Here is a 15,711-nt window from a genome sequence, read left to right as displayed (position 1 = left end):
AATGTATCCAGATGACAAAAACATTATTAATCTGCCCATTGTTTACTATCTATAGATAGTATGCGTTTGGTTAAAAAGACCACAATATCGCCATCCGGTAGTATAACAGACCAACACACGAAATGGTTTGTAACCTTGAAAGTTTTCAGTCTGGTTAATTCAGGTTTAGAGAAAATTACTTATAAACGCGGATGACAAAAAGCGATAACAAAGTCATGATTGATGTCAACTTCGATCTACCTATAATCTGATTGATATAAATTTATGAGTACTATTCTTAAAAATGCACTCTAAAAGCCAATAACAAAGAGCTGCAAAACGGCAATAAGATTCAATAGTTTGATTTCACGTTCGCCCAGCAACGAAGAGCTTGGTTATAAACAAAGAAAATCTGTAATTCTTATTATTCTTGCTGGCTAGAACGTTTCACATGTCATGTTATCAGCATGTATAGAAGTCAAAATATGATCAGATTTATAATGATTTTCTCCTCTGGAGTATTTCATAAAGGCTTCCGCAATTGTTCTGAAAGTTACTAGGTTACTATGCGTCATTACGTCACGAATGTTGAAGCGTATTGTGTGCCTTCTTTTAACCAAAGAATTCGTGAAAGAAAAAGCTCACGTTGTGAGGATGGCTGGTAGATGTGATCTTCTTGTTTCTTTAGTTCTTTCTCCTGCATAACGAGTTTGGTATTTAACTCTGTGATAATGGAATTCTGGTGATCAATCACATTTTCAAAGGCATTCATTCTTTCCATCAGATTCTTTATCACTTGGACATTGTTATCTGGAACAAATGAAGATATATATTTATTCATATATATATATATATATATATAATATATATATATATATATATATATATATCCTTTCTTTAAAAAATATAGCATTGTGGAGAACATTGTGCTTATTTGAGTCAATCAAAAAATTGATACGGCGCACAACTCTACTGAAAGATTTGAAAATTAGAAATGTATTTTTTACAGATAGATAAACAGATAACTTGATTTCCTTTTATAATTTAAAGTCAGTTTGAAAGTTCGTTGAGTGAAACAGATAATATTATAAAATATGTACCGACGACACTTGGCTCTCAAAATCAACTAATTTTGACACTGTAAAAAGTTGTCAATTTGCGTCATCTATTTATGACATCAAGTATTATTATTACTTCCGTTGTGTTGTTGATTTAGAGGTGATCAGTTTTGTTATGTAGTAATGTTCTAATTTCGTGTATGTTTGTGTGTGTGTATGTTTGTGTGTGTGTGTTGTGTGTGGTGTACATGAGTGTGTGTGTGTGTTGGCATTTTTCAACAAATCGTGACATTCAAGGTGATATTATTCACTTGATCACATGAAGGTATTTCAGTCGCCATTTTGATTCTTTTTTTTTTACTGTTAGAGTTAGCTCGAGAGGTTAGTCATAAGTGTTATTAAAGGTGCTAGGGTGTTTGTTTTTCCATAAGTTAATTAAGGGGAGACATTCCGAAAGCTCCTACATCCCAGTATTCTTTAAATTTGTATTTTCACCTTGACATGTTGTCATGCATTTATTTATTCAGATTGTCATTATATATAAGTATTTTAAAAACTCTAGAACAAACCTTGATAGATTTGTGAAAGTTTAAAATTTCATAATTTGACCATTGTTTTGATTTTCGGCCGCCATTGTGATTTGTTAAGTATTGAAAGGTAGTGCAAAGCAGTCCGAGAGTTGTTTTTTTCTATTAGGGTTAGCTCGAGAGGTTAGTCATAACTGTTATTAAACGTGATAGGGTGTTAGTTTTTCCATAAGTTAAGTAAAGGGGAGACATTCCAAAAGCTCCTACATCCCCAGCATTCTTTAAATGTGTATTTCCACCGTTGATATTTTGTCAGGCATTTATTTATTCAATTTGTCATTATATAGAAGTATTTTAAAACCTCTAGAACAAACCTAGAGAGATTTGTTAAAGTTTATAATTTTCCAATTTGACCATTGTTTTGATTTTCGGCCGCCATTTTGATTTGTTAAGTATTGAAAGGTAGTACAAAGCAGTCCGAGAGTGGTTTTTTTTTTCTATTAGGGTTAGATTGAGAGGTTAGTAATAAGTGTTATTAAAGGTGCTAGGGTGTTTATTTTTCCATAAGTTAAGTAAAGGGGAGACATTCCGAAAGCTCCTACATCCCCAGTATTCTTTAAATATGTATTTTCACAGTTGATACTTCATGTTGGGCCACACAATAAAATCAACCGAAGATATATCAAATTACACAGACAACGTTGTTTACCAATCTGCCCTCATTAAATGATGGTGAGTACAGTATCGAATGAAAATAGTTCTGTCCCCGCGAAATTGCGGGCTTTTTACTAGTATATATATACATACATACATACATACACTAATTAAAGGTAGAAGTAATTTAGACAACACATTTTTGTTTTGCAGTACGAAACTAAAAAAAAAGAAAAAAAAAAGCCAACAAGAAATCATACTAGCACAATCTGAAAAAAGATGTTTGACAGTGCTGTTGACAATAATATATTGATAATGATGATGACTATGATAATAGTAATAATAATAATAATAATAATAATAATAATAATAATATAATAATAATAAAATAATAATAATAATAATAATAATAATAATAAAAATAAAATAATAATAATAATAATAATAATAATAATAATAATAATAATAATAATAATAAATAATAATAATAATAATAATAAAATAATAATAAAATAATAATAATAATAATAATAATAATAATAATAATAATAATAATAATAATGAATAATAATAATAATAATAATAATAAAGTAATATAATAATAATAACAAAATAATATAATAATTAATATAATAATAAATAATAATAATAATAATAATAATAATAATAATAATAATAATAATAATAATAATAACAATAGAAAGAAGAACAAGAAAAAAAAAGAACAAGCAGAACAAAAAAGAACAAGAAGAAAGAACAAGAAGAAAAAGAAGAACAAGAAAAGAAAAGAAGAAGAAGAAGAACAAGAAAAGAAGAAGAAGAAGAAGAGAAGAAAAAGAAGAAGAAAAGAAAGAAAGAAGAAGAAGAAAGAAGAAGAAAGAAGAAGAAGAAGAAGAAGAAAAGAAGAAAGAAAGAAAGAAGAAGAAGAAGGAAGAAGAAGAAGAAAAGAAAAGAGAAGAAGAAAGAAGAAGAAAGAAGAGAGAAAGAAGAAGAAGAAGAAGAGGAAGAAGAAGAAGAAGAAGAAGAAGAAGAAGAAGAACCTCTTAAGATGCATGGCAATAGCGAATTACATAATCTTTATCATGTCACAAATCTTTTATCGGCAGGTTACTTCTTTCATTGCCGGGATTAGTTTAATGTATTTTTTCAAGAGTCTCAAATTTGCGCTTTTCATGGCAAAACTCGAACCGGGTTTAATTTGAAATAAAATAATATTTTGTGATTATAATTCACGTATGCTAGATATAACTCATTCTTTGCCGACCACTTTCCCAGATAATTGATATCCATACACTATAATGATAAATAGCCTTAGTCAAGAGAAACAAAAACAAACCATGAATAATTATGTACAAACAATTCGTCGTTACAAGAAAATGTGAGGGTATGATAGATTAATCTTCAAATGATTATATGGTTAAGACATATCTCAATAATTAAAGTGTTGATATATCATAACAAATTTGACAATTTTCCTGTCCTTGGTATGCAAAGGTTAAATGACAAATTAGGAACATGCAAAGAAGAAAATATGCATGAAAAAGTATAAATTCCGTAAGATCAACACAATTCAATGTCTTGTACATGGACATTCCATGTTGAACGTTTTTGAATGGAACCCACAGGGCAAGAGAAATCGGGAGCTCTGACCAAGATTTGTGCGTCTCCAATCTTACCTAAAGTGAAGCAAAGGACTGTACCAAGGACATACAAAGATGGTAGTGTGTGGTTTAGGCCCTATGCTTTGATCATGAGGCAAATAAGTTAAGTCACTCCTTTATGCTTTGTCTGGCCCGCCAGCTCTTGGGGTTGAGTGTGGTGTAATATAAACCACAGTGTTAGAAAATACAACGCTACAGAAATGATAACAAGGGAAATCACTACCCCTGGACAGAAGCAGCACAGGCCACTGGCCTTAAATCATGTCGGGGCCACGGTCAATTTGATGTCTCCATCCAATCATCTGACACCAAAAACAACACCAGATAATGGGATTCTACACTATTTATCGAACTGATAAGCTAACGCAATCCATAAACAAGCTAAAATGATAGAAGCTGAGCCCTAAATATTGCAATGGTTTGGTCATATTGTCACCATCCTGCTGAGAAAATGGATAGGAAGGCTCTGCGCTTGTGTTGAAAGAGAAGGCGAAGCGGCTCCGAGGGAACTTGTAATCGTACTATGGTTAGGAACCTAAAACATAAATAAATGGCCCTGGAGGTGGCTGCAAAAATTGAGGCTGACAGGATCATGTGGAGATTCCTTATATCGTCTCATTGACAGAAGACCTTTAAGATGAAGATCTGAAAAGAAGAGTATAAACCACAAATCTGTCGCAGAATTTTCGAATCATTAAAAGGGAGGCCCTGCTATGCACCCCCCCCCCACACACACACACTTTAGGGAAAGCGAGAGCCAAGTCGCTCAATGGGAACATATTTCCTTTAGTTCCTTACGCACAGTCATGTTGTGAAGGACCTGTAACACAACGGTCTGTCTCTCGATGTGATCACAAAATTAGCTGCTCACAAGATCAAGAGGAGATCCCTTACGTCGTTTTTACAGCAATATGATGGAAACGAGGAGGACACAGGAGAAATAGACGCTCAAAATCAACAGTGCAGATTGATGGATTAGGAAAGAAATGACATAATATACTCCTGCTAGCGAGCAAGGACTGAATATAGGGAACCAAGCAAATGGTGGGTTAAAGCTCATGTCACATTCGCCCTACTGGCGCTGAGAGAATTAAGGTTAATGTCAAGGTGTCAAATGCCGTAGAAGGTTGATTGAGTGGGTGAGTTTGTCTAGCATTTTATAACAAACAAACAAATAACAGAAATACGCAGGTCCCAATAGTCAGTTGGTAGAGCACTCCATTCACACGTGCAGAGACGGAGATCAATCCAGGGGGTACAGTCGATATAACTTTCTGAACTCCTTGTTATGGCAGCAGTGGTTGGGTAGCGGAGTCAGTTCGATCTGGTGGAAATTAATTTGCTATGGACTGACGTTCTGTCTAAGGGGTAGAAAGGAAGTGGTTTCGCGCTATAGAAACTGGGATAGACTCCGGCTCTATGGGTCTAATGGCTCTGAAGGACTCGTGAAGCAATACAAAAAAGTTTTAAAAAAACAAAAAAACTTACTTTCGATTTTAATTTTTTTTATCGGTAATTTCTTCCTTCATTTTGTAAGATTCGTCCAGATAGTAAGTCAAACATGTGTATGTGCCTACGTCATCCATTCCTGGGTTTGTTATCGTTAGTTGGAGGTAGCTTTTCTTTGCATCCGTATCGATGTGACCCTCTGCCTGTCGAGTAGGAAATATAAGATATATTTCTTTTTTGACAAAATTGAACGTATATATAGAGCAATATCCGCAAATAATCATATCCATAATAGAACAACTTACTGAAAATCAAAAAGAGGCATACATCATCTTCATAGATTAAAGAAATGTGTTTGACAATGTTGAACAGGACAAACATTTTTGCACCCTAAAAGATATGGGTTTACCATCACACCTTGTTGCTCTCATACAATCATTATACACAACCAGGAACTTAGAACTCACTGGCACAACAACCACATCGTATGCTTTACAATGTTATCAGGTAAAACATGGTTGCATTCTGTCACCACACCTTGTCAGCACATACACAAAACATACAATGAGAGAAGCAGATGCTGAAAAATTGGAAATAAAATAGGAGATGGGAAGATACACCAAACTCCTTACTAACAACCAATCAGAGGCAACAATATTCATTAACAATATAAACTATGCGAGTGAGCTTAAACTAAATGTCAAAAATCTCAAACAAAGTACATGCATTTGAAGAAGTTAGAGATCAAGCCATATTCATTGAAACGAAAAGATAATAGGTGGGTTTCATATTGCATATTTTAGATCCACTAGAAATATAAAATGGCGACTACACGATTGATATAAAGAACCAAAATGCAATGGCGAAAAACAAAATATATTCTCTAAACTATATATGGAAAAACAAATGCATAGGGTAATGTTTGAAAATAGAATTAGTAAAGGTATTCGTGTGGACAGTGAGGACTTACAGCGCAGAAGGATGGACCCTCAGGAACAAATGCATAACACTTATAAACTCTGCTGAAATGTGGTTTTAGAGAAGGCAGATGAGGATAACCTGGTTGAAAGAAGAACAGACAACAGCATACTGGAAGAGCTGGAAGTCATGCCAGAACTACTCAATGTCATGAAAAGGAGAAAACTCAGTTTCTTTCGGTCACATTAAATGTCGAAACCCATGCACTTTGATGAAAGATCTAGTAAATGGAAAAATGGAGGGCAAACGAAGAAGAAGACCTAGGCCTAGTTATCTATTAATAGCCTAGAATGGACAAACATCAGTAGAATACTTTGTAAGATTTCGTCAACTGACAAGAGGAAATGGCACACATTTGTAGAGTATTGGCAGACACCGTCTATGGGGACGATGCTAGTAAATAAGTAAGTAGGTAAGTAATATCCACTAAACGTGCTTTAGGGGCCCCAAACAAGAGCAACACCTAACATGTAGGACGAGCTCTGATGCCTTTTAGGCTACATTAACATTTCTTTTACGAACAAAGACAACACCGCGAACGGCCAGGTACTCATTTAACACCTGAGCGAGATGAAAGAATGTGGGAATAGAACCTCTTCTAAGGACTCAATATTGCGCCAAGTGACGAATAACACATATACACACACGCACGCACACACACACAAACACACACACAAATATTTATATATAATATATTGTATATATATATATATATATATATATATATATATATATATACTATATTATATATATATATATATATATATATCCATCAATCTTTCTATCTATCTATATATCTCTCTATATCTATATATCCGTTTACCTTGATGTTTTCTTTGCTGCCTTGTCCCTTAATCAGTTCTTTACAATTATGGACAGCCATAGGAGAATGACCCTTCTTCCCAATTTCCATAATGAAGACTTTATTAGCAGAATACGTACTCCCGTCGGCAAAGCATGTGATGTTTAGTTCTATGGTAGTAAGTTCACTGTACGTTTCAGGATGGACTTCTATGTGTAGAGTCGTCCCTGTATGGATAAGTACAAAATAAGTAAAAGGAATAGACGATATGGATCTCTTTATTCATCCCATATGGGTAATTTATCGTTAGGGTCAATTCCAAGAGAGTACTGGATTAACACAGTCGTCAGTAACATTGCAACACCGCAAACTCAGCTAGGGCGAGGTGATTCACTCAAGGACACACAGTCCAATGTGTATTCGAAATGTGGGATACAAAACAAGGACCCTAACTTTGACAACGCTGTAATCTAATCACTGCATTATCAATTTGTAAACGTCCTCTTGTGGAATCCGCAATATTTGCAGGAAAGTAATGGATATGGTTTTGGATGAACTACATATAAGAAAGATAGGACGCCCGGTAAAAGTGAAGCACAGAAAGCCTTACGACGCCACAACGGGAAATATTAATGGGAAAAGATGGAGAGGGAGACAACTATGTATCTCGTTGGGAAATATAAAATAAAAGCTATGACTGGGTACATGATGAAGGACTGCTCAGAGATGGCGTTAGACCGAGAATTCTGGAAGACCATGACATCCAACCTCTATGAGAAGGAACCCCGATAAGGTAAGCTAACAATATTTTGTTGAAATAAACATAGATCGAGATGAATCTTTTGTGCCATCAACTATCAAAATCGGACATGCATTCAAGTCTGCAGATAGGGGCGTGCAAATGAATATGGCAATAGAATGGCCAGATGGCTACTCTCAATTTCAGATGACCGAACAGTAAATAATGGCCTAGTAGATTTTCTAAATATTATTTTGAATCAACAGAATTACCCTTAATTTTAAGATGTTGGCCAAATTATTAAAAAAATAATGTTATCATTTTTAGATTTAACAGTAATTCTGTTGTTGTTTGCAACAAAACGTTAGAAACGTGAGCGGAGCATGCACTTATGTTGATAGTAATAGGGAATGAAATGTTTACAACACTGATGATACTCTGCTTTAAAAATCGTGTAAGCCGTCTGTTGTAAGCCTGTTTGTTTAGGATATGGGGAACTGTGGATAATTTTAAGAACTGGATGGTCATAAACATTAACAACAATAATAATAATAATAATAATAATAATAATAATAATAATAATAATAATAATAATAATATAATAATAATAATAATAATAATTAATAATAATAATAATAATAATAATAATAATAATAATAATAATAGTAATATAATAATAATAAATAATAATAAATAATAATAATAATAATAATAATAATAATAATAATAATAATAATAATAATAATAATAATAATATAATAATATATAATAAAAAAAGAAGAAGAAGAAGAAGGAAGAAGAAAGAAGAAGAAGAAGAAGAAGAAGAAGAAGAAGAAGAAAGAGAAGAGAAGAAAGAAGAAGAAGAAGAAGAAGAAGAAGAGAAGAAGAAGAAGAAGAAGAAGAAGAAGAAGAAGAAGAAGAAGAAGAAGAAGAAGAAGAAGAAGAAGAAGAAAGAAGAAGAGAAGAAGAAGAAGAAGAAGAAGAAAAGAAGAAAAAAGAAGAAGAAAGAAGAAGAAGAAGAAGAAGAAGAAGAAGAAGAAGAAGAAGAAGAAGAAGAAGAAGAAGAAGAAGAAAAAAAAAAACAACTTACCAACATGGAAGTAAGCCGCAAACAAAACGGCAATGAAAACGTGAAGTTTGAATCGAGTTGAGTGGGCCATATCGACACTGTTCCTATTGTTGTTACTTTAATTTGATTATGCAAAAATCGACGTCACTGGATTTCAGGGCACTGTGTAACTTGGCTGCGATGGAGGTTTGTATTTATACAGAAGGCTTTTATCAGATAAGAGGAGCAACATATCTCAACTGGTCATTCGTCGAGGAATTAATCTATGGATCTTTGTTTGTTTTTTTTAAATTTATCTTTTTCTTTTTTTTTTTGTAACGAGGTGTCAGTTTCGGGTCGCCTTGCGCTTATTTGCATATCTGATACCCAATTTTATAATGAGCTTATCGCATCGACACAATAATAATAGCAATAGTAATAATAATAATAATAATAATAATAATAATAATATAATAAATAATAATAATAATAATAAAAATAATAATAATAATAATAATAATAATAATAATAATAATAATAATAATATAATAATATATAATAATAATAATAATAATAATAATAAATAATAATAATAATAATAATAATATATAATAATAATAATAATAATAATATAATAATAATAATAATAATAATAATAATAATAATAATAATAATAATAATAATAATAATAATAATAATAATAATAATAATAATAATAATAAAATAATAATAATAATAATAATAATAATAATAATAATAATAATAAAATAAGAAGAAGAAGAAGAAAGAAGAAGAAGAAGAAGAAGAAGAAGAAGAAGAAGAAGAAGAAGAAGAAGAAAAAAAAAAAAAAAATGAACAATAAAATAATAATAATAAATAATAATAATAATAATAATATAATAATAATAATAATAATAATAATAATAATATAATAATAATAATAATAATAATAATAATAATAATAATAATAATAATAATAATAATAATAACATATTATTATTTCTTTTATCATTATTATTTCTCTACCATTATCTAGCCGTGAAACACAGTCTACTCCTTCTTTCTCCTTCTTTCAGTTTCCTCTGTACAAGCTTGGCTCAGTGCATCGTCTTGACCTCCGACCCCCAGGGAACTTATCAACGAGTTCCCTCTCTGTCTATCTTTCTCCTACTCTTTCATTTTTTGTTGACAAATCTTCTTCTCCCGACTCTCCGGGAACAGCCCGATATGTACCCCCCAAAAAATATCCATTTTATCATTAACATTATATTATGAATGCTAAGTCATACAAAATGTATGTTTTAGGCCACAAAGTTAAAGTATTGTTTCAAAGGTAATACACGTACACAATATCTCAGAGATGAAGAGGGCTTTATACGTATTGATATACGCTACTCTATCATTCGAAATTATCGTTCAGATTGTGTGGCGTAGTTGCACACATATGTAATGGCTTATGATCGTATAGTGGTTTTTTAATAGATGGTAGTATTATCCTTTGCGTTGTTTTGTAGATGTTAATAATGACGAAAGAGTTCAAGGGCCGATGATGATAACTGAATGCACAACATCAAGACATTCAAATTAAAATCCAGATTCCAAGTTTAATTTCTTACAGCTTTATTTGTTGTGATAAATTCGAAATCCAAATCAAATAGCATGGTCATAATTCAATCAGTTTCATAAGTTCCAAATCCGTAAAATCAGTCCACATGTAAAGTTAATTTTGCCTAAGTAACCATTTTCAATATACGTGAAATATTTCTAAGTCCGAAAAAGCAAATAAATGATGGTGAGCACAAAAGGTTTAAAGTGTGCAGCTCATGGTCAAGTTGAATGCAGAATTCTCCCGTTTTCCTCGAAACATCCTCTTTTATCCCTATCAAAATTTTACCCACAGTTCCATTGTTTCCACGCCCCCTTGCAGTTTCGACAGTTCCCTGTCAGTCTATAATCCAACCCCTAATAGTAAGACCCAATCATATTCAAACCTGAAACGTCAATTCCCACATATTGATGTTAAACCACGCCTTTTTTCATGTAACATTATTTTGATAAATGTCCGTTTCACATGTTTCAACACGATAACCTATCCACTAACTTGGACACAAAACGGTCTCAAATAACCTGGACATAAAACTGCGCACACGTGTCATGCGTCTCAAATAGCTTGGACATAAAACTGCGCACAGGTATAATGCCTCTCAAATAGCTTGGACATAAAACTGCCCACACGTGTCATGCACTGACCAAGCTTAACTGATATGCCTGCAGTATTTACTCACTAAACCCATTTGCTGATATATATAATCGACAGTTTTGCACCAAATTTCTTAGATAACCTTTTGCATAGGTTTACTCTCTTACATACGCCCCTTTCTTAGAATTTAAATTGACTTAAAACAATTTCAATTAAAAAAAATAACAGTAAGAGATTAAATATATATGTAATGTCGAACTAAAATGTAATAAACAAATGTAGGAAATAGTCTATTTTTTTAAAATGACAAATACTTATACCAGTTAAACACTTAACAACTTAAAACTTTAAATTCAAAAACACCAAAGTTGATTACAACATTCATATATATCGATTATAGGTTTTAAAGTATTAAATTCACAAACATCAAATTTGATTACAACATCTAAATAGATATATATATCGATTATAGATTCTTTTTTCTTTCAAATTACAACATCAAATCTATCATTTAAAAGAGATTAAAATTTAAATTTACCAACACCAAAATTGATTAAAACATTTATATATTTATCGATTAAACTGAAAAGTATTACAACATCGACAGTAAGATATCAATTAATCAAAAGTTCAAAGAAAAAATATCTCTTCACCTTAAATTCCATCTTCATAGCAATAAAAGTGTTTAATTCTCGTCATATCCCATCACACATAAATAGTATTGCGTGAAAAAGGATGGTTCAATTTCCATTTGTGATATACTCACGTTGTCTTATTCAATCTCAAATTCAACTCTATACGACATGGGTGATAATCTCAGTTTCCATCTATGTTTACTCATTTACTGTCATCTCAAAACCAATACCTTGTACATTCCCTTATATTGTATGATTCCATTTAAACAACATTATTACATTAATTCCAACTTATAATATGTGGTACAAATAATATTTTATAGACATCTAGATTCAAATACGAAGAATTATATTTCAATTAGTAATAAAAAAAATATTTAAAAATAAATCATAATAATAGCATTATCATCATTTTAAAATTCAAGTTGAAGTTATTATCATTCATTGTTCATTGTTGATGTTTCAATGTTTAAGCTTTTTAAGTCATGAGGGTGTAGTTTACAGCTACATTGAAATCAAATTGTTCTTTGTGGTCATCCATCAGAGGTCACATTTCTCAGTAATCCGTTCGTTTCTAGAATGGTCATCCTGTAAAAATTGTCAGTAATTGTTAATTAAGTCATTGTCTCCATTTAGAATAAGTTTTCATGTAATGAAAAAAATATATCAACTATAAGAGTTGAGGTGATTGTATCTAGTCTACGTGTTGCATTGTTGTGTGTGTTGTGGTCACTGAATAGCCCAAGTGTCATAAATTCACTTTAATTATTGTTAATTAATTAAAAAACTTTTTCCTCTGTAAATGTCTTCTAACTATCACCATAATATCTTCACATTCAAATATTTAGTGTTTAATAAATAATCAGACACTAGTCTGTCCGGCTTGTTCACATCACATATATAGTGTTTAGTAAATAATCTATTATTCTATCACCCCATTTGTTCAGCATTTACACTCTAAGGTATAATGCGAGATGTGGAAAAAGATGTCAGGAGAAGTAATTACAACGAACCTAAAATGCAAGGTCTACCCATAAAAGATCTGAGGTACGCAGACGACACTGCACTATTGTCCACAACACCGGGGGGACTAGAGAATCTAATAACATCTGTAAAGGAACATAGCGAGACCAAAGGCCTTAAGCTGAATATAAAGAAGACCAAAATCATGAATACTGACAAATGCAAAACAGATGCCATCATAAAAATCAATGGAGAAGAAATAGAACGAGTAAAGAATTTTGAATATCTTGGAGCCAGGATTGAGTACAACGGGAAATCGGCCCCAGAGATCAGGAGGAGACTAGCAATGGCAAGATCAAAGCTAGAAAAGATGAATAATATTTGGAAAGAGCAGTGCATTCAAACAAAAATCAAAATCCTCAAAAGTGTTGTTTTCCCAACTGCAACATATGGATGCGAAGCATGGACTATCAGCAAAGCAGAGAGCACAAAGATCACAGCTTTTGAAATGGCATGCTACAGAAAAATACTCAGAATATAATGGACTGAAAAACAAACAAACAAAGAAGTCCTGAGAAGGATCGGAATAAAATCACCAATTCTTCTTCAAACTGTAAAGAAATTGAAACTAAACTATTTTGGCCACACGACTCGCCACGAATCATTAGAAAAGCACATTCTGCAGACAAGGGTAGACGGCAAGAGAGGAAGAGGTAGACCAACAAGAAGCTGGGAACAAGATATATGTGAATGGCTGGGAATGACAGCAACTCAAGCAAGTAGACTGGCGGAAAATCGTAATCTGTTTCGCAAGAAAGTTCGGGAAGCAACGTCCTACGCAGGATCAGCTGACTAGAGAGAGTAAATAATCAGTCATTAGTCTGTCCGACTTGTTCATATTTAGTATAGTGTAAATAACTAAATAAGTAAAATCTAACACAGTACGTGATTGTGGGCTGTTACTAAAGTGACCAACTTTTGCAATTAGTGTGTTGTATTTGTTCGAGTCTTTTGAATTGGGACGAAAAAAGACTACAGGTAGCAAAAGTATGCTTAACCTGTTGGGTTGTTTCTTGGTCTTGTGACGTCGCTGTAATCCATTCATCTCCGGCATCTGGGTCGATTCTCCTCGTAGATATTTGTGGTTGTCTTGTGTAAACGTTGAATCTCATTGTAGATGAAATTGTAAAAATTCAAGATTAACTTTGTGCGAGATCTTGAATTTAAATGAAGTTTGACTTATTCAGCAAGTCAAAAGAAAGTTGTTAACTCAGCCATGTGTTGACAAAGAGTTCGTGTGTAGTAGTCGACAGAGGTCGTTTGTTGTAATTGTCTGTGTTTGTTAATCGAGTTTTGATGAGGTGGCATGTGAGTACACACCAGGTAGATGATGTAATCTTGCAGAGTAAGCAGTAGGGTCCGTAAGGTCAACTATATTTTCGTTATTTGACCGCAGGTTGTTGAATATCATAAGATAATGAATCCAAGGAAATCGCTCATGTGGCGTTTTGCGATACTTTTTCCTGCATTGTCTTATTATATATATATATATATATATATATATATATATATATATATATATATATATATATATATATATTTATATATATATATATATAGCCTTTATCTTTTATAATGATACTAAGACAGGCGTTATTATAATATTCAATGTTTATAAGTTTTAGATATGGGTGCTGCACACTTGTATATTGATATGTTTAAATTTGAATACGCTCATCACTGCATATGAGTGAAGTAGTATTGTTCACAATTGGATATCATTTTTGTAAAAACAATCGTATCTTGAACGTTTTTGTAATCATTGACGACGTACATCGTTGGGTATTGTTGTTGTAGAAGTAAATACAAGTAATCCAAGAGTTCAATAGAGAATGTAAATATAAAAAGGTTCCTGGAAAAAAAAATCTGTGTTGACATAGATATTATTTTATAAATTCTGTCAAGTTTGTATAAGTTGAAAGGTACGTTGTAATTGAGGTTGCTGTGTAATTTTTAGTCTGTAGATCAATGGCGTAGTGTTTGTCGAGATTATTACTCCATTTCAAGGTATTCGTGGATAGACCAAAGGGATTAGGACATTTCCCGATCTCTGTTGTGGTTGAGTTTGAGATGTCTTTTTCGTTGTCATCAGCGTTCCCGTTATGACTGACGTTTTCATGTGTCCTCTTTCGTGATGACTGTATCATTTTTTAGTGTTAACACTACTTCTGCCTTTGATTAACTCGAATTATTCCCCTTAGAAAATCCCCAATTTAATGAAATATGATTTTGTTTATGTTATTATTATTATTTGTGTTATCATAGCACTTCCTACCATTTCACCTAATTGATGACTAATTATACACTTAAGATTTAATTCTAATCAAATGAACATAACTTCTTCAACTCAGTTACAAATTTTATGATATAAATGTTAATTCAAACCACGCAGTAAATATTGATTACAATTACAACAGCAAATCTATAGGAGAAAAATATGATAATCAAAATATTCGCAGAAACGATATACACTCTGGTCAATAAAAATTCAATGTTTCGCGCCTTTGCCCTCGGCTTATAAAAATATTCATATAACTCATTGCGACGTTATCTCGCGCCTCTTAATATAGCATTGATAAATGTGTGCGCTTTAACCAAGCGCCTCGTATTTATAAAAATTATCCGCCTTCTGTATCATTTCATAATGTTAAACAATGCGCTTTAATCACACGCAAAATAAAATATTCCCGAACGCCTCATTCCTGCGTCTCGTAATTTAAATCGCGTGCACTTTAATTACCGCGTCCTACATCACTGCGCTTATTTACCCAATATGCATTTACAACATTTTACCATATGGGTTACTTATAATTCGCTGATTCTTAACAAGTTAACCACTTGTGTCACAAATATTATCAGCTCACATGACATGATAATGCATTTTCAATATTTTGTTATTCTTCCGTAATAACATTTTAACTCCAACTAAAAGACATCTGTCTTTCATAATAATTAACA

At 32.2% G+C, this 15,711-nt stretch overlaps 1 protein-coding gene across 2 annotated transcripts; it reads right to left on the bottom strand.

The window, feature by feature from the left end:
• Window positions 1-624: 624 nt before the first annotated feature.
• On the bottom strand, window positions 625-9,978 carry LOC144960823 (uncharacterized). 2 transcript variants are annotated; one of them, XM_078894182.1, is made up of 5 exons: window positions 9,922-9,978; window positions 8,938-9,275; window positions 7,130-7,335; window positions 5,368-5,531; window positions 625-789 (listed from the first exon to the last, which is right to left on the bottom strand). In XM_078894182.1, the coding sequence occupies exons 2-4, from the start codon at window positions 9,005-9,007 to the stop codon at window positions 5,376-5,378; spliced, it is 432 nt and encodes a 143-aa protein (XP_078750308.1). In that variant the 5' UTR covers window positions 9,008-9,275; window positions 9,922-9,978; the 3' UTR covers window positions 625-789; window positions 5,368-5,375. The 2 variants fall into 2 exon arrangements, with proteins under 2 accessions (XP_078750308.1, XP_078750309.1); XM_078894183.1 differs by having other exon boundaries at window positions 8,938-9,091; window positions 9,922-9,976.
• Between the last annotated feature and the right edge of the window lie 5,733 nt (window positions 9,979-15,711).

The sequence above is a fragment of the Berghia stephanieae genome, chromosome 15 (assembly GCF_034508935.2).
Source record: "Berghia stephanieae isolate SIO BIC M18660-M18661 chromosome 15, UCSD_Bste_1.3, whole genome shotgun sequence".
NCBI lineage: Eukaryota > Metazoa > Mollusca > Gastropoda > Nudibranchia > Aeolidiidae > Berghia > Berghia stephanieae.
This window is presented reverse-complemented; position numbering and strand designations above follow the sequence as displayed.

What these genes read in the sequence shown, in the direction of transcription:
- LOC144960823 (XM_078894182.1), bottom strand. Translation starts at nt 9,007, where the DNA reads ATGGCCCACTCAACTCGATTCAAACTTCACGTTTTCATTGCCGTTTTG. An exon ending in TGCGGCTTACTTCCATGTTG is followed by an intron (nt 7,336 to 8,937) that starts GTAAGTTGTTTT and finishes TTATCCATACAG; the next exon opens with GGACGACTCTACACATAGAA. An exon ending in GCAGCAAAGAAAACATCAAG is followed by an intron (nt 5,532 to 7,129) that starts GTAAACGGATAT and finishes CCTACTCGACAG; the next exon opens with GCAGAGGGTCACATCGATAC.